General features: G+C 26.4%; 1 protein-coding gene across 1 annotated transcript in view; it reads left to right on the top strand.

The window, feature by feature from the left end:
* LOC111634293 (rho-associated protein kinase 2-like) overlaps positions 1 to 22,208 on the top strand; it is a 123,127-nt gene that overhangs the window by 51,245 nt on the left and 49,674 nt on the right. Inside the window, exons 11-18 of the mRNA XM_023379030.1 lie at positions 5,969 to 6,107; positions 6,178 to 6,269; positions 6,350 to 6,509; positions 8,353 to 8,392; positions 10,583 to 10,591; positions 16,234 to 16,257; positions 19,306 to 19,394; positions 21,611 to 21,728. Coding sequence (XP_023234798.1) covers positions 5,969 to 6,107; positions 6,178 to 6,269; positions 6,350 to 6,509; positions 8,353 to 8,392; positions 10,583 to 10,591; positions 16,234 to 16,257; positions 19,306 to 19,394; positions 21,611 to 21,728 — 671 coding nt within the window. The remainder of the gene's footprint in view (positions 1 to 5,968; positions 6,108 to 6,177; positions 6,270 to 6,349; positions 6,510 to 8,352; positions 8,393 to 10,582; positions 10,592 to 16,233; positions 16,258 to 19,305; positions 19,395 to 21,610; positions 21,729 to 22,208) is intronic.

Here is a 22,208-nt window from a genome sequence, read left to right on the forward strand (position 1 = left end):
ATATTAGTGATCACTGGATGAGTCAACTTTGTATTTGTAAACTGATAATTAAAATTAAGTTAACATAATGCTATGATATAAAATATTTTTTAAATTCAAAAAATGAAAATAGGTGTAATATACCTGTATAAAAGTGAACGTAAACGTAAATTCTTATAAAGGTTTATTAAAAAAGAAATACTGTAGAGCGTCGATTTTCTGAATCAATTGGGGACTGGGGTTGTTTGTATAACTGATATTTTGGATAACCGATTTATGTACGAAAAAATAGTTTAACGTATCCAATGTTGAAATTTTTCTCCGTTGCGTGTCGCTTTGCGTTGAATTTTCGTCGATGTTAAGCCAAACAAAGACTATTGTATCATTAAAAATTATTTTTTTATTTTGTACAAACAAAATAAATATATTGAAAAATATAAAAACAATAAAAAATTATACTTCAGATGTTAATTTAGTATCAAAAACATAAAATATTTGAGTAGACCAAGACATAGCCAAAGATTGAAGCGCCACAGCACTGGCGAAAATTTAAATTTGCCGACTGGAAATCTTTCGGATGATTGACTTTCAGAAAATCGACGCCCTACTGTACATAAAATAAAATAAAACTATCATAAAATTTCAAAACAATTAAAAAACCAAAAGGTATGTATATTTGTGTAAAAACAAATGTAAATGCTTTAAAACGTTGATTAAATAAAGGAAAGCCTTTTATAATAAAACTAGCAGATGTGCCCGGCATTGCTCAGGAAAAAAGTATTGATAGCGAAAATTAAGATTATTAGATTACAGCCAATCTTACCTGTTTTATCAAGTGTGAGAATGTCCCTTCTCTTCTGAGACTAATTAGAAAATTTTAGATATCTGCTTATCACACTGGGATAACAATAATTAAGACTCACTGCAACCACTAACCAGTGCATAGTACCACTAAGTGATGAATAAACATTTTTGTAACTCTTTCTGGGTTCTTCAGGTTTACTAAATTCGAAAAATAAGCTGGATCTTCCAGAATCATTCATAAATATAAATTCAAACATAAAATCAAACATTAAGACAAAGAGTTCGAATAAAGCAAACTTATGCGCATGCACTCTTCATGTCAACTTTATATATGAAATGCTCATATACATGCGCACCACCTATCATAGCATAAATGTACTATGCCAGAAACCTTTGCAGGAGTATATTAAACAACTTTCCAAAGTTTCATGACAATTGGATAAATGGTGTAATAATGCATGAAGGACAAACAGACAGGCTCATATACACACGCGCCACCTATTGTAGCATAAATGTACTATGCCAGAAACCTTTGTGGGAGTGTATTAAACAACTTCCCAAAGTTTCATGGCAATCAGATAAATGGTATGAAGGACAGACAGACATACATTCATTTTTATATATATAGATTAGAAAGAACTTATTAATTACTTAAAAACTTTACTGAATTGTATTTTCTTCAGCCAAATTGATATTTACAGATACAGGATATGGTGCATTATAACACATGAGGGTGAAAGGGGATTGGAAGGGATCCACAATTGGCTTGTCTAATTTTGTGGTAATGGCTGTCCAATCTCATCGATAATTACTCCTGTGTTTTAAATTCATTCTGTTTTCTTTAATTTTAGTGATTTCTAAATGTTCATAAAGTTTTTTTTTTTTTTTTTTAAGAATTTTAACATTATTTGGCAAGACCTCACAGTCCCCTTGATTACAATGTATGGCACTGAGGAATTGGTGTAATTGTACTTGACTGCACAAAGATGTTCTCTAATCCTAGTTTTTAATTAATGTTCTTCCTGTATCACCTAAATGTTAATATTTTGGTTGGAAATTTACACAATATTTTTTATACTACATTGTTATTTTGCATTATGTCNTATGGCACTGAGGAATTGGTGTAATTGTACTTGACTGCACAAAGATGTTCTCTAATCCTAGTTTTTAATTAATGTTCTTCCTGTATCACCTAAATGTTAATATTTTGGTTGGAAATTTACACAATATTTTTTATACTACATTGTTATTTTGCATTATGTCTGTTTTCTTATTAATTGATTCTTTATTTTTTAACGTGATTTTGATATTATTAAATGTGAGGACAAGAACAATATTGTATGATTTTAATAATTTTTGTATTAATTATTTGGAGTATTACTTTACTGGCATGGTTAATTAGGCTGATAGTTCTGTAATTACTACAGTCTGTTGATGCACCTTTTTTATAAATTGAAATAAATATTGATTTACACCATTCCTCTGGCTATTTCTCAGATTTCCAAATTAAGGAGCAGGTATAAAATAATCTCTTAACAAACCTTTAACCAGTGGGAAATATGAATAATTGTCCATGCAATTTCCCACTGGTTAAAGGTTTGTTAAGAGACTATTTTACATTAATCCAGTGTGTGAAGATTCTTTAAGGAGCAGATTTTAAGAAATGTCAACATCCAGTTCTCCCATTGCTTTTAAAATTTCAGAGGTTATGTTGTCATGTCCTAGAGCTTTGTGATTTCTTAATGTATTTATGGCTTTTTCTACCTCTGATTTAAGAATAGATGGCTCAACTTCCCCTGTCCATCCATTCTGAAGTTGATTATTATCATTTGTTTGTCCAGTGACTTTATAAAGTTTCTCACAATACTACCTCCAGACATCCTCAATCCCTTCCACATCAGTTATGATTTCATTTTCATCATTTTTAATTGTTTGCGTACGTGGTTTGAACTCTCTTGCTAGATATCTAACTTTATCATATAGTTCACGAGTCTGATCATTATTTGCATGGACTTCAATTTCATTACATATACTGTCGATATAATCATTTTTGTCTTTCTTACAAGCTTTTTTGATTTTTTTTTTGTCTAGATCTTTCTTCTTTTCATCTGCAACGATTGCTGAAGTTAATAATTTTTTCCTTTTATTATTAATTCAAGGGTACTATTTGTCATCCAATGTATCTTTTTCTGTGGCCAATGTGTGATGCATTGTTGTACTCCAGTTAAAATCCAACTTTTTGTTTGTGTCCATAAATCATCTGGGTTGTTTGTAAAGGATGGAGGGTCTAAATTTCGAAGAGTCTATTGTAAGATTGAACTAGCTGGAGTCTCGAGTCTTGGGTTCATCTTTGATATTTTTGTTGTATGGAGTTTTAATGTTACTTCTGCTTTTAGTAGCTTATGTGAAGACCCAACCGAGGTCCGAATCATGTAAATCGCGATATTCCTATGATTAAATAATAACGATAGATTAATTATGAGAGGGAGAGGAAAATCCCATAATTTAAACAACGCGGCACAAAATGTAGACAACAAGTCTCGGATGACTCGAACACGTGTTAAACTAACTGTCAATGTCAGAATGAAAAGTTATAAGTCAGAGTCAAGTGGTCATATGCAGATAGAACTTTGACCCCCGCGCTCATAAACAGTTAATCTAGGGAAACAATTTCTGAAAAGAGGGAAAGATTTAAGAGAGATAAATCATTGCATATGATCGTTCGAGTACCCAGATGACAGAAATCGCGAGTAACGGAGTTAAATTATGAGCGTGAGTCTTGCAATTTTGTCAACAATCGACAGAACGGCGTCGAGCAGACACCTGGAATCGGACCTTTCCCGTGACCTGAGGCGGTCTCAGTTTATCCCAAAACAAAAGAGAGACCAATCGGGAAGCGAAAAAGGGGATGAAGGGCCAATCGGAAGTCCGAATAGTGGAAGAGAAAANTTAAACTTTAGTTTTACTATTATTAAAAAATTTTAATATATTTAAAATTTGATCTGATGTTTATTAGTAAATAGTTGCAATTGTGGAATATATATTCACTTTTTTATTGAAAATCTTATCATTTCTTGTATGAATCAAATAGATATGAAAATAATTTTAAATGTATTTAAAATTTAATTTTAATATTAAATTTTTACCTAATTTAAATTTTATTTTTCATACAATTTATATAAATTTCTTTGCAAAATAGGAATTTATGCATGCTTCCAAACATTTCAATGGTTCTTCTTCTCCAAAACTGAATGTGGGTCTCAATCCAGTTTCATCTTTCAACAAAATTCGTCCTAGTAGCAGTAATTCCTCACTTTATGGAACAGATGTTGTTGTCGATGATATGAGACAAGTTATTAGAGATGTTGCTGATCACATTGTTTATGGTATACAGAATATTAATGTATTTTTGAATTATATAATTGTTATAAAAGTAATAATTATATTCACTTTGTAATAATATATAACTGTCACAAATTTTTCAAATTTTCAATTTAAAATATGAAGTAAATCTATATATGTTATTTCTGAAGATTGATTCTAATGTTCAAATTCCAAACTTAAATTTTATTTTTTTAATTAAATCATTCATTAAAATTTTTTTATTAATTTAATAACAATTATTATTTTATTATTTTTACTTTTCATTGTAGCTAATGTAATATATAGCAACCAGTCTTTCATGAAATAAGTTCTAGAAATCTTCTAATGTATAAACAATTATTATATTTTAATAACAATTCTCTAATCAAGCAAATCATTATCAGAGAAACAAAATATCTAGATGATAAAGCATTAAAATGATGACTTGAATCATGCTTGTTTATATTTTATTTTAAAAATATATAATCTGTAACTGAAACTTGTAGTAAGCAATCCTAGTTTTCAATATATATAGTAATTCAAATGTAAACAAAACATTTCCCCTTTCAAAAGTTAACTAGAGGATGGCTATAGAACTGATAATTGACTTTATTGAAGCAGTATTTATATTTATGTATAGCTTACATAGAAATGATTTAATAATACAGTTGACCCCCCCTATAACACTGTTGATAATTCCATTTTATATGAATTCCATGTTGTACGAGTCACTTAGATTTTACAAATGCATGTGCCAGGCTGTGAATGGCTCACATATTTGTAAAATCTAAGTGACTCATACAACATGGAATTCATATAAAATAGAATTATCAACAGTGTTATAGGGGGGTCACCTGNGGTCCATCCTGACGCGGGATTAATAGATCCCACCTAGGAGACGGCAACCTTACACAGGTGCCGTGAAGTGGGTTTCAAGCCCCCTATCTCCCCCGGATCGGCCATCTTACACTTATGATCAGAGTTGCAGTATGCTCCAGGTCTTGCTCTGTCATTATTTACTGATGATCTCCATCTTGTTCTTATTAACATGTAATCAATTTGGTTTTTATATTCACCTGTTGGGGAGGTCCAAGTAGAAAAACGCTGATAATGGTGTTTGTACATGGTGTTAGTTATTGAAAAACTGTTATTAATGAAAAAATATATATCCATATAAAAAAATTGCATATTTTGAAAAAGTAAATATGAAGAACTCTGAAAACTTTTTAAGTCCATATGTATAATTTCAAAATAAATTACTAAAACTTTTATATTTTGTAATAAAAATTTTTCTGTTCTCTTTAAGACATAGTGTAATCATTTCACACTATAAAATATTATCTATCTATCATACATATAATTTTAAAGCTATATTTTTTAATAATTATTTTTGGCTGAATATTATTTTTTTTAATATAAAAATAAAGAATTTATATTTTAAAAAAAATTATGTTCTATACATGAAATATATTAATGTAACATTTCTCAAGTTGTTTCGTATTGGGCTACAATTTTCAAATAGTAGATGTGTTGTACATCCCCACTGTTGTATGTCAGCTTCATTAATCTTGAGAACAGAATTTGATAGATGAAACTTGAGACAAGATATGGAAAGCTTAGGGACAATAGGCTTCAATTAACTATACATAAATTTCAGGTCTAGACCGGAAGACATGCTTTTTTTTTAATGTAAAAAAATGATTAAAAATTGCAGCTCTGCATTGTGACAGTGTTGTAATAAATAATTGCTTGTATTTTTATATAACTTTACATTTCTGTATTAAAATTGCATAATAGGAAAACTGTAAATATAATTTTTCAGGTGACACACCATTTTATGCAGAATCTCTAGTCGGTACATATGGTAAAATTATGGACCATAAAAATTCTTTACGCTTTCCAGATGAAGTAGATATTTCAAAAGAAGCAAAGCATTTAATTTGTTCTTTTTTAACTGAAAGGTAAATATGAATATTTTCTTGTAATTTGAAATCACAAATTATTTTTAACATATAACTTTTTTTATTCTAGAGTTCACAGGTTAGGAAAAAATGGAGTTCAGGAAATAAAAAGACATCCTTTTTTTCAAAATGATCAGTGGGAATTTGATAACATTAGAGAATGTAAATTACATTTAACATACATTAATTTTTCATAAAATTAATTACAATTTTTAATTAAAATTAATTTGTTTGTAATATAGGTGTACCCCCTGTAGTTCCTGAGTTATCTAGTGATGATGATACTAGCAATTTTGAAGAAATTGAAAAGGATGATAGTACAGAAGAAACTTTTCCATCTGTAAAGGCATTTGCAGGCAATCACTTACCATTTGTTGGATTTACTTATTCGGGAGATTATAGGTAATATTTAAATTAAAATCATAAATAATTATACAATTAATTTTTAAAATTTAATTACTTATATAATTAAATTGATGCAATCTATAATAAAGAACTTTTGAAACTAATAACAATTTTTTCTAATTTACAAAACATCCATTTTTATTTTTGATATTAGTTATAATTTTTTCAGTTATTCATTTAATTTATGGATGTTCTAAATTTGAAACCAGGAAATCAGCAGTTCCCAACTTTTTTGACTTGCATATCCCTTGGCAGTCTATTTTCCTAAGTTTATTTTCCATTTTTCATTTTTGCTAAGTTTTATTTTGCATGTTTGTCCAACAGTGGCATCTTTGTCAATTATATGGCACCATACAATTACATATATTTTAATTTTAAAACTAAGCATCGAGTGCTGTGATGATGCCAAAGGCCTCAATGCAGAATCCGAATATTCTTATGGTTCATCTGCCATTATTAATTTTTTCTCGTACCCCTAAACTACCAAGTGCATAGCTTCAGTTGGGAATCGCTGTTCTAAACAATAAATTGCTTAAATACAGGTGGTACACCTATATTTTAAAAAATTTATTTCTAATTGCTTTTTGATAGAAAAAGTGCCTATAATAATAGGCACTTTTTCTAAATAATATCAAAAATAATAGGCACTATTGCTATCAAAATTAGATTATGATCTGTTTCAAAATATTGCATATTTAAACATTTTTAATATATGGTAATTAAATTTTTTAATTATTAAGATTTGTTTCTACATATTGATATGAATAGAATGATAGATATTGTTTTTGATATCAATTTTGCCAATATTTTGAGATACAAGCCATTAAATATTTGGTATTTTCTATCTTGAATTATCTGTAACTTGAAGTATTTCCTGCCTCTTGGAGTTTCGAGTTAGAGAAGGTTTACGATGTTTGTTTTTTGCCATCTTTATGGGTGGAAAGGGTATAATTAAATCAGTAAACACCATCTTTGATACCAAATCTTAATACCTTATTGGAAAATCAGTAAATTAAGTATCACAATGCAGTTTCATGACTGATGATTCTTCTTTCAATCTTAAGATAAAAGTTTCCTCCTCATTTATTAAATAATATAAAACAAGTTATTAGGAAAAGAAAGTCCAGGAATTTTACTTTCTTGCCTTTTATTTGTAATAAATTTTCTCTTAAAAAAATGAGGAATAAATAAAAAGTAAAACTTTCAAAAGAAGTTTTGCTACATTTTTTCATAATTAGAGTTATTAAATGTTAGAACTACTTAGAATTGCAATAAAATTAAATTCGTAAATAGTTGAAAAAAATAATGAAATTTTAATAATTGAAATATTTTTCAACTTTTCAAAATAATGTAAATTGAAATTTGATCTTGGACTTTTCTGTTTTCAGATGGTAGGTTATGGTATAGATACAAATTGAAATATTTTTAAACTTTTCAAAATAATGTAAATTGAAATTTGATCTTGGACTTTTCTGTTTTCAGATGGTAGGTTATGGTATAGATACAAAGACAGAACGAGCTTGGGTTAATCGTTCAGTAACTTTAGAATGGAATGAAAGCTATGATGATGATGATGATGATGATGAACTTCCTTTAAGAGATGAACAATTACAAGTAAGTAGTGAATGCATTTTATTTATTGAAGTTTTTTGCAAAGTTTACATAACTTTTTAAAATTTTAAGTAAAATACAAAATTATTTATTTAAAATTTAGGTTTGCTTAACAGAAGAATGCATTAACATGTNGCTCTTTTATATTCTTAAAATGCTTAAGAACTTATATTTTTAGTTTTATAATTCATGGCATTTAAAGCTTATGTAACGTTTAATTTTTTTCCAGGCTTTTGTATAAAGATAATGTCAAGTCAAATGTAGATGAGGTATGCTAAATTTGAGTTTTCAAAATTTAATAATATATAGTCTTACTTTAACATGGGAAACGTAAATAAATAAAATGACTTTAAGAAATGCGAGAAGAAAAATTCAGTATAAATATATCTCTGTGAATATAGTCTGTAAAAGAAAATGATCGTTATGTTGATAAAAATAAAGTGATGACATAATGATGATATTATAGAGAAAATGCATGTTATGATTATTTTTTATGTTGACAAACTTAAAAATGAATTCAAAAGAATTAATTTTTAAGTTTATGTAATAAAATTTCAATATGTCAAGTTTTTCTTAATGGACATGTTACATTTTTTTTCGAAGTTCCTCACTTGGAAACTATGGGAATAAATAAAAATTAACATTAAAAATTAAGAAGGAAGTTTAAATTAAAAAAGAAAAAAAAATTACAAAAATTGAATGTCAACAGTCTTTGAATTGAAGTCTTTTAACATTTTTAAAGAAAATATGAAAATATGATACTGAAATATTGCTTTTCTTAAAATTATCCTACTCTTTTACTCTGTTGGTGGGCACCTCGAAGTTGCTGAAATGACTTTGCATTGTAATATTTCATTTGATTCAAGAGATATTAATGAAACAAATATTAGAGAGGTTGCGGCCGACAATTTCATCACGAAAACGTCTATGTCGGATGTTCAGTGCCGTCTTTCTGTGAGCCTAGAAATTTGACAATGGTGTTTGGAACATCAGTGGAATCATGCTCAACATACCAAATGCCATTGTCAAACTTCTAGGCTTACAGGAAGGTGGCGCTGAACGTCCGACGTACATGTTTTTGCAATGAAAACATTGTCCGCAACCTCTCTATTAATAAATGATATAGATCATATTTAAAAGTAAAATATATATTTAGATTAGGAAATATTTTATTATATATTTCCAAAATCTACAAGAAATACTATTATGTAGTATTTCTATTAAATCACATTATGAACTTTAAGAATGAAATGCTTGACTTATTTAAATTTTATGAGAATTGATGATAAATTTAAAAAATGTTTGATTTCTAAATACTTGATGATGATGCCACTAAAATGCAATCTGCTGGTATTATAAGATAAATTATTTTAATTTTATTTTTCTGTACTTAAAACAGAAAATTGTATTTAGAATACTAATATGAGCATTCAAATATCATTGATTTTAATTTATCATATGCATATTATTTATTTTGTTAGTATTTATTTACTAGATAATAATGCTTATCAAAAATAATAATTTTTTTTTATTTTTAAAACATGAATTAATAGAATGATTTTTTAAATATAAATTTTTCTGTAATGCATTTTTTTTGTCTACTATTATTTACTGAATTTGAAGTTTACTATTAAATTTAAATTTTAATAGTTTTTTAACTAAGTTTACACACTCACTATTTGCCAAATGCCTGATATCACCCTTTTGTCGAACTGTTTGTCACTCTGTGAACACATATGTACACACATTTGATTAATTACCAGGCTCATTATGGAAACAACAAATGTTTATTCTAGATCTAGAAAATTGATTAATCTCAAATAATAATTTTTGCTACTGTTTTTATAAATTCAGTAGTTCATATTTGTTAATGAAAAAACCTAAAAGAAGATGATAATGTATGATATCACTTCTCCAAAGAAGAAAAATGTAAAAATAAAAAAGAAGGGAATTTTGTTTTTGAAAACAACACAATAAAACCATGTTGCAAAAAACAATCAGAAAAAAAATAAATAGAAAAAACAAAATAAATATTTAAACTATAAACCAAATTGAAAAAAATAAACTAAATTCAAAACTAAAAGTCTAGGTTTAGATCATTTATTTGCTGAGAAAGCAGTGGATAGTCTAGGTCTAGTTTAAAAAATGTTAAAATAGCATTACTGATGAACAAAAACAAGAGAATACGCAAATGTGTGTAGATGAATATCTATCTCCTTTGATTTGGCACAACTTACTGAAAAGAATAAGGAAATGGTGAATACCAAACACAAGTAAACCTTCTTGCTACTTGATGTTTGCTGAATGTTTGCTCTGCATTTGGTAAATAGTGAATGTGTGGATGAGCACTAATGTAAATTAAATTTTTTATTGTTTATTTGTGAAATGTTTGTTTTGTATTGCTTATTGTGTATTTTTCCTGCTTTCCTCTTTCCTGTGAAATTCTGTGATGTCTTCAGCCTGATAAGGTAATGTATTTATAAAAGTTTGTTCTTGCATATTATACTTGTATATTTATTTCATAAAATGAGGTAGCTGAAATTCTTAACTCTCAGGCCAATACAGTAGAGCATCGATTATCCGAAACGTCAATCATCTGAAAGAATTCCAATCGGCAAATTTAAATTTTCGCCAGTGCTGTGGTGCTGCAATCTTTGGCTATGTCTTGGGCTACTCAAATATTTTGTTTTTGATACTAAAGTAACTTNACTGAATTTGAAGTTTACTATTAAATTTAAATTTTAATAGTTTTTTAACTAAGTTTACACACTCACTATTTGCCAAATGCCTGATATCACCCTTTTGTCGAACTGTTTGTCACTCTGTGAACACATATGTACACACATTTGATTAATTACCAGGCTCATTATGGAAACAACAAATGTTTATTCTAGATCTAGAAAATTGATTAATCTCAAATAATAATTTTTGCTACTGTTTTTATAAATTCAGTAGTTCATATTTGTTAATGAAAAAACCTAAAAGAAGATGATAATGTATGATATCACTTCTCCAAAGAAGAAAAATGTAAAAATAAAAAAGAAGGGAATTTTGTTTTTGAAAACAACACAATAAAACCATGTTGCAAAAAACAATCAGAAAAAAAATAAATAGAAAAAACAAAATAAATATTTAAACTATAAACCAAATTGAAAAAAATAAACTAAATTCAAAACTAAAAGTCTAGGTTTAGATCATTTATTTGCTGAGAAAGCAGTGGATAGTCTAGGTCTAGTTTAAAAAATGTTAAAATAGCATTACTGATGAACAAAAACAAGAGAATACGCAAATGTGTGTAGATGAATATCTATCTCCTTTGATTTGGCACAACTTACTGAAAAGAATAAGGAAATGGTGAATACCAAACACAAGTAAACCTTCTTGCTACTTGATGTTTGCTGAATGTTTGCTCTGCATTTGGTAAATAGTGAATGTGTGGATGAGCACTAATGTAAATTAAATTTTTTATTGTTTATTTGTGAAATGTTTGTTTTGTATTGCTTATTGTGTATTTTTCCTGCTTTCCTCTTTCCTGTGAAATTCTGTGATGTCTTCAGCCTGATAAGGTAATGTATTTATAAAAGTTTGTTCTTGCATATTATACTTGTATATTTATTTCATAAAATGAGGTAGCTGAAATTCTTAACTCTCAGGCCAATACAGTAGAGCATCGATTATCCGAAACGTCAATCATCTGAAAGAATTCCAATCGGCAAATTTAAATTTTCGCCAGTGCTGTGGTGCTGCAATCTTTGGCTATGTCTTGGGCTACTCAAATATTTTGTTTTTGATACTAAAGTAACTTCTGAAGTATAATTTTTTATTGTTTTTATATTTTTCAATATATTTATTTTGTTGGTACAAAATAAAAAAATAATTTTTAACGATACAATAGTCTTCGTTAGGCTTAACATCGACGAAAATTCAACGCGAAGCGACACGCAACGGAGAAAAATTTCNATTGATTCGGATAATCGACGCTCTACTGTATTATATTCATCATATTTGATATTTTATTATCTAATGATGATTACTTTTTTTAATAATTATAATATCTTTATAATTTTTTGTAATATATGAAAATTTACTATCACACAGTTGATTCAAGTTTACCTTGACTGATACAATTAAGTTCAAATTATATCAACATCAATTATATATATTTAAACTTAATGAGTTTTGGATTTTATATATCTTACAATATGTAATTTAAATGTTTTGCTAATGAATTTTTAAAAAATAGAAAAAATAAAAACAATACACAAATAATTCTTCTTAAACATTACCTGAAAACAAAAATGCACTAAAACAGTCTTTAGTAAGGCTCTTTAACTGTTACTGATCAATGTTTGTAAACATATATTTTATTATTAATTTCTTACTTGAGTGTAATGACATTTATAGCTTAGAATTATTAGATTATTTTAAATTAAACATTACAAGATGAAATTCTAAACATTTAATATATTCCAAATACTATAATAAAAAAAAAGATATTAAATATAATAATGAAATTCTATAGAAACAGTGAGTTGAAAAAATTTTATATTTATTTCGCTCATTAAAATATGAAGTTTTGATTAACAAAAACAATTATTAGTAGTAAATTGAATTTATAAAATTATCAAATAAAATAACAATTAAAGCATCATCTATGTTTTATGCTGAAATAGACTTGAACTGATCATTCTATGTTAGACAATTAGTGCCAGTTGTTTTTAATGGTGATTTTAAATTGAGAAGAAATTTTTTAAATAGAGAGCAGATGTTAAATGACACTGATTTTCTTTTAGCTTCATTTTCTATATCTTTTTATGATTTAATGATTGAACATTTGTCATAATATTTTCTTTCTCATTTTTTCATAAATATATGGAAACCAACATAGTTAGATATTAGTTAATCTTGGACAATAAATTTCTTGTAGGGCAAATTACATTAAGGCTGCATATAATGTATTACAGTGTGATTCCAATTTACAAGTGCTTAATCTACAAGAATTCATACAACAAACTGTTTCCTTTTATTTTTTTTTCAAATTTGAGATGAAACAATTGATACAATGAACACTAACCAATAGTTAAAAGAATAAAATATTCTAGTCATGAGTGCAATTAGTTTGGAATTCTTGCATGCTCTGATTAATTGGCCCATAGGTTCTAGTTCCCCAGTTTTTTGTTTTGTTGACATTATGTCTTTATTTGCTAAGGATAGTGCTATTTGTTCCAATGCAATTGTGCAGTTTAACTTGTTAAACACAGGATTGGAAAAAATCTTGTGTGACCTTAAGAGGGGAAAGTATAGCAAAACCTTAGTGTAATTTGTATAGCAAAACCTTAATGAATTTACTATACAAATTTCCCTTATAGCATGAGAGATGATAACAGTTTTGTCTCTGGGTACATAGAAAGAAGAAATTTTCAGAGCATAAAGAGTTAATGAATCTTACTTTGTATCACAATCCTTTCTACCATTATATAAATAATCTCTACGATTTTATTCAAAATACCAGTATTCGGATTAGAAGATTTGTAAATAATCTCTATTACATATAATAACTTAAAATATCCAAACTCCAACAGTAACATGTGATATTATAACTAGAACTAACATTTTCAGAGTTCTTATGCCTTCATCTTCAGTTTCTGTAGTCATTTGAAAATAAAACAAATTTTTGAAAATATGGTATCTGGAAAAAATCAAAATTTACAAGGCAGGAAAGGAAGAAATGCTCATCAACTATTAGAGACAGCAACTCATTGGCCCAGGTATGGAGAACCTTATATGAGATATAAAAAATATTACACTGCAAACAAGTCATAAGCACTAATTGAACAATAGTAACATGTAAGTGCTAGTGTTCTAGTGCTAATATCACATGTTACTGCTGGAATTTGGGTATTTTAAATGAGTCTTTCTTCCATTGATTGCGATGTTATTTATTAAAAAACATGATAGGGTAACTGGATAATGCCAAAACAGAGTATATATTTCTAGCATAAGAAATAATGGAAAAATTTTTCCTTATTCCTAAGATTTTGATTTACAAGAGATTTTCAAGAACATGTAGGTTTATATAAATCAGAGTTACATCTGTATTATGATGTATTGACTTTATTAAAATAGCATCTTACATAAAATAATGCATATAAAATAAAATTAATCTATTTCAATTATCTCTTTTCTAATTATATTATTCAATGAATAGCAATCTAACAACAAATATATGAGGCTGTAACATACAAGTAAAATTTGTATAATAATGTAGACTTTTCTAATTTCTTTTGACTATTCTCTTCCATTTTGTATCCTGAACTAAATTTGTTGTATTTTTATGCTTTGTATCAGTCATACATGAATTTTTGTCATATTTTTGTTAATATGTAGCACAAGAAGGCTTTTGTTTGCATGTTATTTGGTTGAAATTAAGAAAATAACAAGACAATGTTGTAATTATAAAACTAAAAGCAAAATAAACTATTTTGAAAAAAAATTTTGTCTTTTTTAATTTAAAAAAAAAAAGCAAACTTGTTAAAAATATAGTTTATTTTGCTTTTTTGATTTATTATATAATTACATTGTTGCCTTTGTTAGTGTGTTTTTTCTCTTCAGTATCATTCAATCAAATAAATCAAGATTAGTAACATTCTGATAGGAATATTACTAATTCTAATTTATGTGTAGATTTGTGAAAAGTTTTGTTCACTTAGCAGAATTTAATATGATTATGGTATTATATAAATAGTAGAATAATTACATAAGTAGTAGAGAATATTTGGAAAAACAAATATCACATTTTTTTATCAGTAGATAATCCTTCTATATCACAGTAAATTATACAGGAACTTAATTTATAATTAATTATGATTATTACACTGTACATTTCTATTGTGTGAAGAATGCTTAATATTTCACAGTATTAGGGTTTTTCATATCACTTTGATAGATTTTTACAGCTGAACTGCATAATTATAATTGTTTTTACATTTTAATATATATTAGTAATGGTTGAGGTATTAATACCATTCCTTTACTAAGTTCAGAGGATGATTTTATTAAAGGTATATTATCAGATTTCAGATTATCAAATTTGATTCATTTTCCTGTCTTTTTACAAGTTTTGACAAGGTTATCTTTGTACTAATAGGTAAAGTGAATTTCTGTTTTTATGTATGACATTGTTTAAACAGTTGAACCATGGCAATAACAAAGCAAAGTGAATATTTTGCTTTAAGCAGAGAAAGCCATCTAAACTCAGCCTGTTACTATATATTCATTACTATAAATTCACCATGAACTCATTGAATACCATTGTATATAAAGGCATAGTGCTAAAATGTTTATCAGTTTCAATACTATTCTTTTGATACTGTAATAAAAATATTCAATTTTTGTTCAAATAAGCTTATTTGTGTGAATATTTTATAAGTTTTTAAATGTAAACTTAATTTTGAGAAAATATTACAGAATAAACAATTGATTTATACAAGTGTGGTTGATAAGTAAAATTTTTATTTTTATAAAATTAGTTTGGGAAGAGATAGAATATTGAGGTAGAGTTTGGTGACATATTGTAAAACTACGAGCCCTTAAAAGCTATATCACAGAGTAAGTTCAGAAAGAACAGTCAGTTTATTGTGCCATGATAATGCAACATTACATTGCAGTAAGGAAACAATGAAGACATTTAATAACCTGAAGTTATGGGTTATTCCTCATCACAGTCCAAATCTGACACTACCAGAATTCTGGCTTTTCCCAAAATTAAAGGTGCTAAAAGGTCAGTATTTTTCATTGGATGCCAAAGTTCAAGTCACTTTATAGGAAAGGATCAAGTAAACATCTGAAAGTTATTTTTGTGCATGGAATAAAAAATTGAATAGAATATATGGCAAAATATGTCAATTTAAATGGTGATTATATTGAAAAACTAATATATATGATTAAAAAAATAAATGAATTTTATTATTATTTAAAACATTACATTATTCTACTTCTTCCCAAACTAATTTTATAAAAGTAAAGAACTTATTTATCAATCAATTCTCATATAAGTTTATGTCTAATTTTATATTTTAAAATTAATATGTATTTCTTTTTATTTAAACAGACAAGGATGGCCAATAATATTTCTGTAAGTATTTTACAATAAATTTCAAGAAATACAGTCTATTATTTTATGGAATTTTAATTTATTTAATTTATTTATTTAATTATAATTAATTTTATGGAATTTTATAAAAATTATCATTATTAATAATTTAATATAAAAATTGTTAAAGATTTTCATATTTACACTTATTAATGAAGAATCTCTCATAGTTTTGTACATAGTTTTCACATCAGATTTTTATTAGGCAATTTTTACATAACAGAACTTGATATGTTTTCAAATAACATTCATTAAAACAGATAGAGATTTTTTGCTGTGCTTTAACAAAAAAAAAAGAAACTTGGCTGATGTTATTTGATCACGCTTTCTCTCAGAAATCTTTCGTACTAGTGTAAATACAGGTTTTAAAAATCATACATTATGATAGGCACATTGAATTATTGTCTTAGAATTTAATAATATAACAAATGAATTAAACTAAATAAGTACTCTTTACATTGAGAAGTCATTTATAACACTTTGGTTATGGTAAACATATAATGATCACCCAAATGAAAGTGAGACTTTTAGTTTCTTTCTGTAATTGTTTATTGGTTGGAATATGTGAACATACAGGAAGTAATAGTGATACATGGACTACATACATATCCACTACACATAGTCATCATGTCAGTTCAAGCAAGTGCCCCAGAACATCACTAGCCTTTGGATATCCCCAGTGAAGAGCATCAGGCAGAGGAGTTAGTCTTCAACGGCTTCTTGGACCTCAGCATTGTTGACAACTGGCAGCCCTTGAGAGCTTTTTTTCAAAGATGTGTAGTTGCAAGATACCAGGTCGGGCTAAAGGGGATGTTCAGGACCTTCCAATGGAAGCACCATAACAAATCTTGGCGCAACTTGGGTATGCATTGTTGTGCAACAGAATAACCCCATTTGACAGCACATCAGGCTGCTTATTCTTGATGGCCATTTTGAGTTTGTGAAATATAGGTTGGGTGATTCCACCACATAGTCAACTTGCTTCAGCACATGCAAACAGCACACCACTCGGGGCTATATGCAGGATGTTTAAAGGTGGTGACGACTTCCACCTTTCAGACTTCCACCCAGATTGGAACTTTTTAATGTGTGAAGACTTCCACCTCTTTCCTGAACTGAAAACATGGCATAGGTAGGTAGAATGATGATCTTCAAAACAATGTTAGGGTCCATCTCAAGTCATTGGCGGCAAAATTCTATGAGGAGGGGATTTCAAAGCTTCTTTCCATATAGCCAAATGTCTCAATCTTTACATTGATTATGTCAAAAAGTAACCATGTTTGTATTTGTATTTAACTTTTGGAAATAAATTTATTTCGTTATTTATATTTGTCTTTGTTTTATGGATTATTGGAGGTTGAAAAAGAAACAGCCCTTGTACAAGAAGTTTCACTTTTATTTGGGTAACTCATATAAATACATTTTTCTAATAGCTGTTATTGATTAATTCTGCAAGGCAAAAAAATGCACACAAATTACATGTGGTTAATAAAAATGCTTATGCCATAGTTCTTCAATTCTAAAATGTTAATTCTAAGCTGTACTTTGAATTTTAAGATTTTTTATAGAAGGAAAAATTTTTAAATAAATAATTATATAAGGTGCCCCAAAAGTAATGCAGGATTTAAATTTTAAAAAAGAACATTTTATTTATTCATTAATTGGCAAAGTTGTTACATCATTTTAAAGGGTAAACATTGAAATTAATAATGAAATAGAATATTCAACAGATGTCACCACTACTCTTCTAACATTCTCTTATTCTTCTGACAAAATTTTCAATTACATTTTCACACAATTACAGCTCAATTTTGTTGATAACTTTTCAAATTTCTGTTTGGACAACCAGTTCTTTTTGTTGTTTGTTCAAATTTTTGAACAACTCAATGGGAGAAAAATGGCATGAAATTTAAATCGAAATTCTGCATTCATTTTGGGACAACTTTTATTACATTTTACTAGGTAACAAATTACTACATTGACTAACAATACAAATATCATGAAAGAGATAAAAATGTTTGGCAGCTTTATTTCCATTGTCTTCTGCATATATAATAACCATTTGTTTTAATGCTAGTAGTGTTGTTTTGAAGCTATTTTAGACATTAAAAAGGAGTTTAAATTAACTGCTCTTTATGAAAAAAGTTTATTTGAATTTGATCACATTAGTTCAAATGATAAATCAAACAATTGCCATAATTAATCGGGTTAATTAGGTGCTATTATTAATGATTAACTTATTAAATAATTTAATAGATGGCATCGAACATTTACATCTAATACCAAATTACTTAATAAATTAATCATTAATAATAGCACCTAATTAGCCCAATTAATTACTGTGATTGATTTATTATTAATACATTGGGCTTAGTGATGTTTATATTAGTTCAAATGACCTGATAACATAATATAGCCAAAAACATCTATTATTGTTGTATTATTGTGTATGGTCTGCTCACAATAACTGTTGGTTGTTTCGTTGTGAATGTAAGATACTTGATTTTAAGATGTATCTTTGTTTGGAACAAGCAAAAGTGGATTAAAAAAATATATCTTAGAATTGAGGTATGTTATATAAAGTGAATATTTTGGATCAAAACTAATAAAAAAAAAAAGAAATAGCATAAATAATGAAGAAACATACAAGGAGGTATAACTTGTAATAGGAAAACAACATTTAATTTAACTGGTTAAAAGACAAAGATGTCATTAGATATACTTTTCTTCAAAAGATTTTTTTTTTCTAGAAGAAAACAAAAATACTTATAACACTTCTCTATCTTCTTTTGAATGAATTCAAATTTTAGAACAAAAGTTTTGTAATAATCTGTTAAAAAATTACTTACATTTAATTAATACTGTAAATAGTAATTAAAATTCTAATAATAATAATAATAATATCAATATATCAATTAAAAACTATGAATTACAAACTGTTTCTTAATATAAATTTATCTGAAAATGTATCCAGAGTATTTCTGTGTGTATTTATTTATAAAATTATTTTATTTGTTTAATTTTTATTAGTCTTCGGATGTACAAAACCAAATAGAGAAGCTCGAAGGAGATTTACTAAAGTTAAAAAGCATAAATGAAGAGTTAGATCAAAAATATAGGTGAGTATTATGTAATTATAATGTGATGGATTACACTTAATGTATATTACACACAGTTACTTTCTAATTTATTATTATTAAAATATTTTAAATTATATATTCAGTTCTAAACTTTAATAACATAAGAAATTGATATACTAAAATAATAAGTCAGACATTATAACATAAAAACTATATTACTTAATATTCAAGCATTTTTGTTGCTACTTGTATTTCATATTTAATATTATAAAAACTAATCTCAATATAAGAAACATTCTGCTGGAAGCAAATTAAACAAATGATTTAAAAATACCAGATGAAGATGAAGAGAATTTAAAATTATAAAATGAAATAATTAAGAAAAACAATAGTAATAATTATATGTGACATTAATTTAATTACAATATTAAATAATATAATATTTTATTTCCAAGGAAAATTTCCCCTATTTTGGGGGTATACAAAATAACAATATGATTTAACATTTTACTTTACATGATTGTATAATAAGAAACTCAATAAAAATTAATTAGTAAGTCAACATGACTTAACAATATGATATTAATTGATGTTTTTAAACAACTAATAGAGAGTATAATTTATCTTAATAATACATTTTCTAAGATTTAGGTCATGATGTTGAGCCAGTGGTTAAGTATTACAGAAAATTTTTTCAGAATATTTTACAAAAAAATTAAAAATTTTATAAGCATCTTTTTTATTGATATTATTTAATTTATTTTTGAAGTCGGTAGGTGAATTTAAACAACAAATATTTTTGATATTACATTGTTCACGTATATTATCCAAGGGTTGACAATTTTGCAGGAGGTGGATCATAGAAAAATCCTCTTGTTGACATAACAGGCAGCGTGTATTTAAAAGATTTATATAAGTATTATTAATAAGAATCGAATATTTGTTTAGACGTAATTGAATTATTAATCGTTTTACCTTCAGATCAAGTGGTAGCCATATATATGGTTGGAAGGAAGGGATATTTAAAATATTGTTGTACCAAGGGTGATAATTACTTTGGTCTAAAGAAAGTTGATCTCTGTTGATTGATTGAGCAATAGCAGAATCCATCAACAGGGAGTAACCATATTTCCAATCTTGAATTGAGTCTGTAAATAATAGTTCCGATACTCCAAAAGTGTTTAATATTCTTCGAAATTTATATTGCCATAACTGTTTATTATTGTTGTTTTTACTTTGTTTAGCCATTTCTTGAAATAATAATCTAGTATTTTCATCGCTTTTATATTTAAGTCTGTAGTAAAATTTTATAATTCTTTTTAATAACTGAGGAAAGATCCAGACAATATTAAATAATTCAATAATTATTAATTAAATATAATTAATAGTGATTGTACTAATTATTGTTACTATATTGTCATATAGTAACAATAATTAGTGAGTAATAAAGAACAAAAATAAAATAAAATTTAAGTAACTTAATACGAATAATCATATTGCATTAATTTGAAAAATTATAATGCTTGATTTTAATGCTTATATGCACTCTTGTCAGTATTCATGCTTGTATATGGAAGACATTTTTTCATAAAGAAAATTTAATGTCATTTAATGTCAAAATTAATAAATAAATGCAGGATAACTATTAAATTTCATAAAATGCCATTTAGTTATTAATAAAATTCCAAATAAATTCTATACATCTAGATTAAGAAAAACCAATTTAGAAGTTAGTTTTTTAAGCAAAGTTTAATTAAACTTTTTTTTTTAATATTATCACCACCTCCAAAGATTCTGTTATTCATAACATTTCCTTACAAGGATATTCATTAGCAAAGTTCTTCAATATTGTGACTTAAAATTCATTATTTAAAAGTATTTTTTTTTTCAATTTAAAAAAACCAAGAATATGTAAAAGGAATTTTAAATTAATGAGTAATATATTAGTTTTGAATCTCACATAACATGCATATTTAGTATAACTAAATAAGTAATAAGAGATCTAAAATGCATTTGCAAATGAATAAACAATTATTAATTATTCTAAAACTGGAATACTAATACTAAACATGAATTTTTAATTATATTTCTATTGAATTTATTAATAAACCATAAATGAAAAATAATTATATAATCTTATTCCAATTTTTTTATTATATATTTAATATAAATTAATTTCTTATTTCTGAATTTTTACGTACATATGACACTAATTTATATAACCCATAACTTATAATATTTTTAATTTGTTTTAGAATTACTCTTAATCAATTAGAAAATTTTGTTCAGCAAGAAGAAACAATTCAGAATTTACAGGGAGAAAATAGAGAATTAGAAAAAAAAGTTGCATTTTTAAAGCATGATTTAAAAGAAGTAAGTGTTTTAAAGTAAAATATTTAAAAAATGTTGTTTGAAAGTTTTAAGTTCATATTGTAATTAATACATATTAAATTTAACCAGCTGCCTTTGAAATGCATAAAAATAATTTATTCAAATGAAACATAATTAAATAATTTTCTAAGCATTTTGTTCACTTAACTTTTACAAAAAATTCACAAAATTTAAAATAAACTTCTTAGTTGAATACAAATTAACTTAAAATATTAGATTAATTGAAATAAAATTTCAAGTCTTAGTTAGAAATGTTTGTGTTGTTTAACTGTGATTTAGAGATTTAAAATTTTTAAATTATTAATCTTATATTTTCACTTCATTAAAAACAAAGTATACTTTTACAGTAACTTTTTTTTTATAGAACTTTATAATCATTTCCTTATTCAGCATTATTTTTCATTTGAATAATAGAAATTATTTATCAAGTAAAGATTATATAGTTACTAGGTCTGCTCACAA

This window comes from Centruroides sculpturatus, unplaced genomic scaffold (assembly GCF_000671375.1).
Source record: "Centruroides sculpturatus isolate CEXI.00-Female unplaced genomic scaffold, Cexi_2.0 scaffold520, whole genome shotgun sequence".
Taxonomy (NCBI): domain Eukaryota; kingdom Metazoa; phylum Arthropoda; class Arachnida; order Scorpiones; family Buthidae; genus Centruroides; species Centruroides sculpturatus.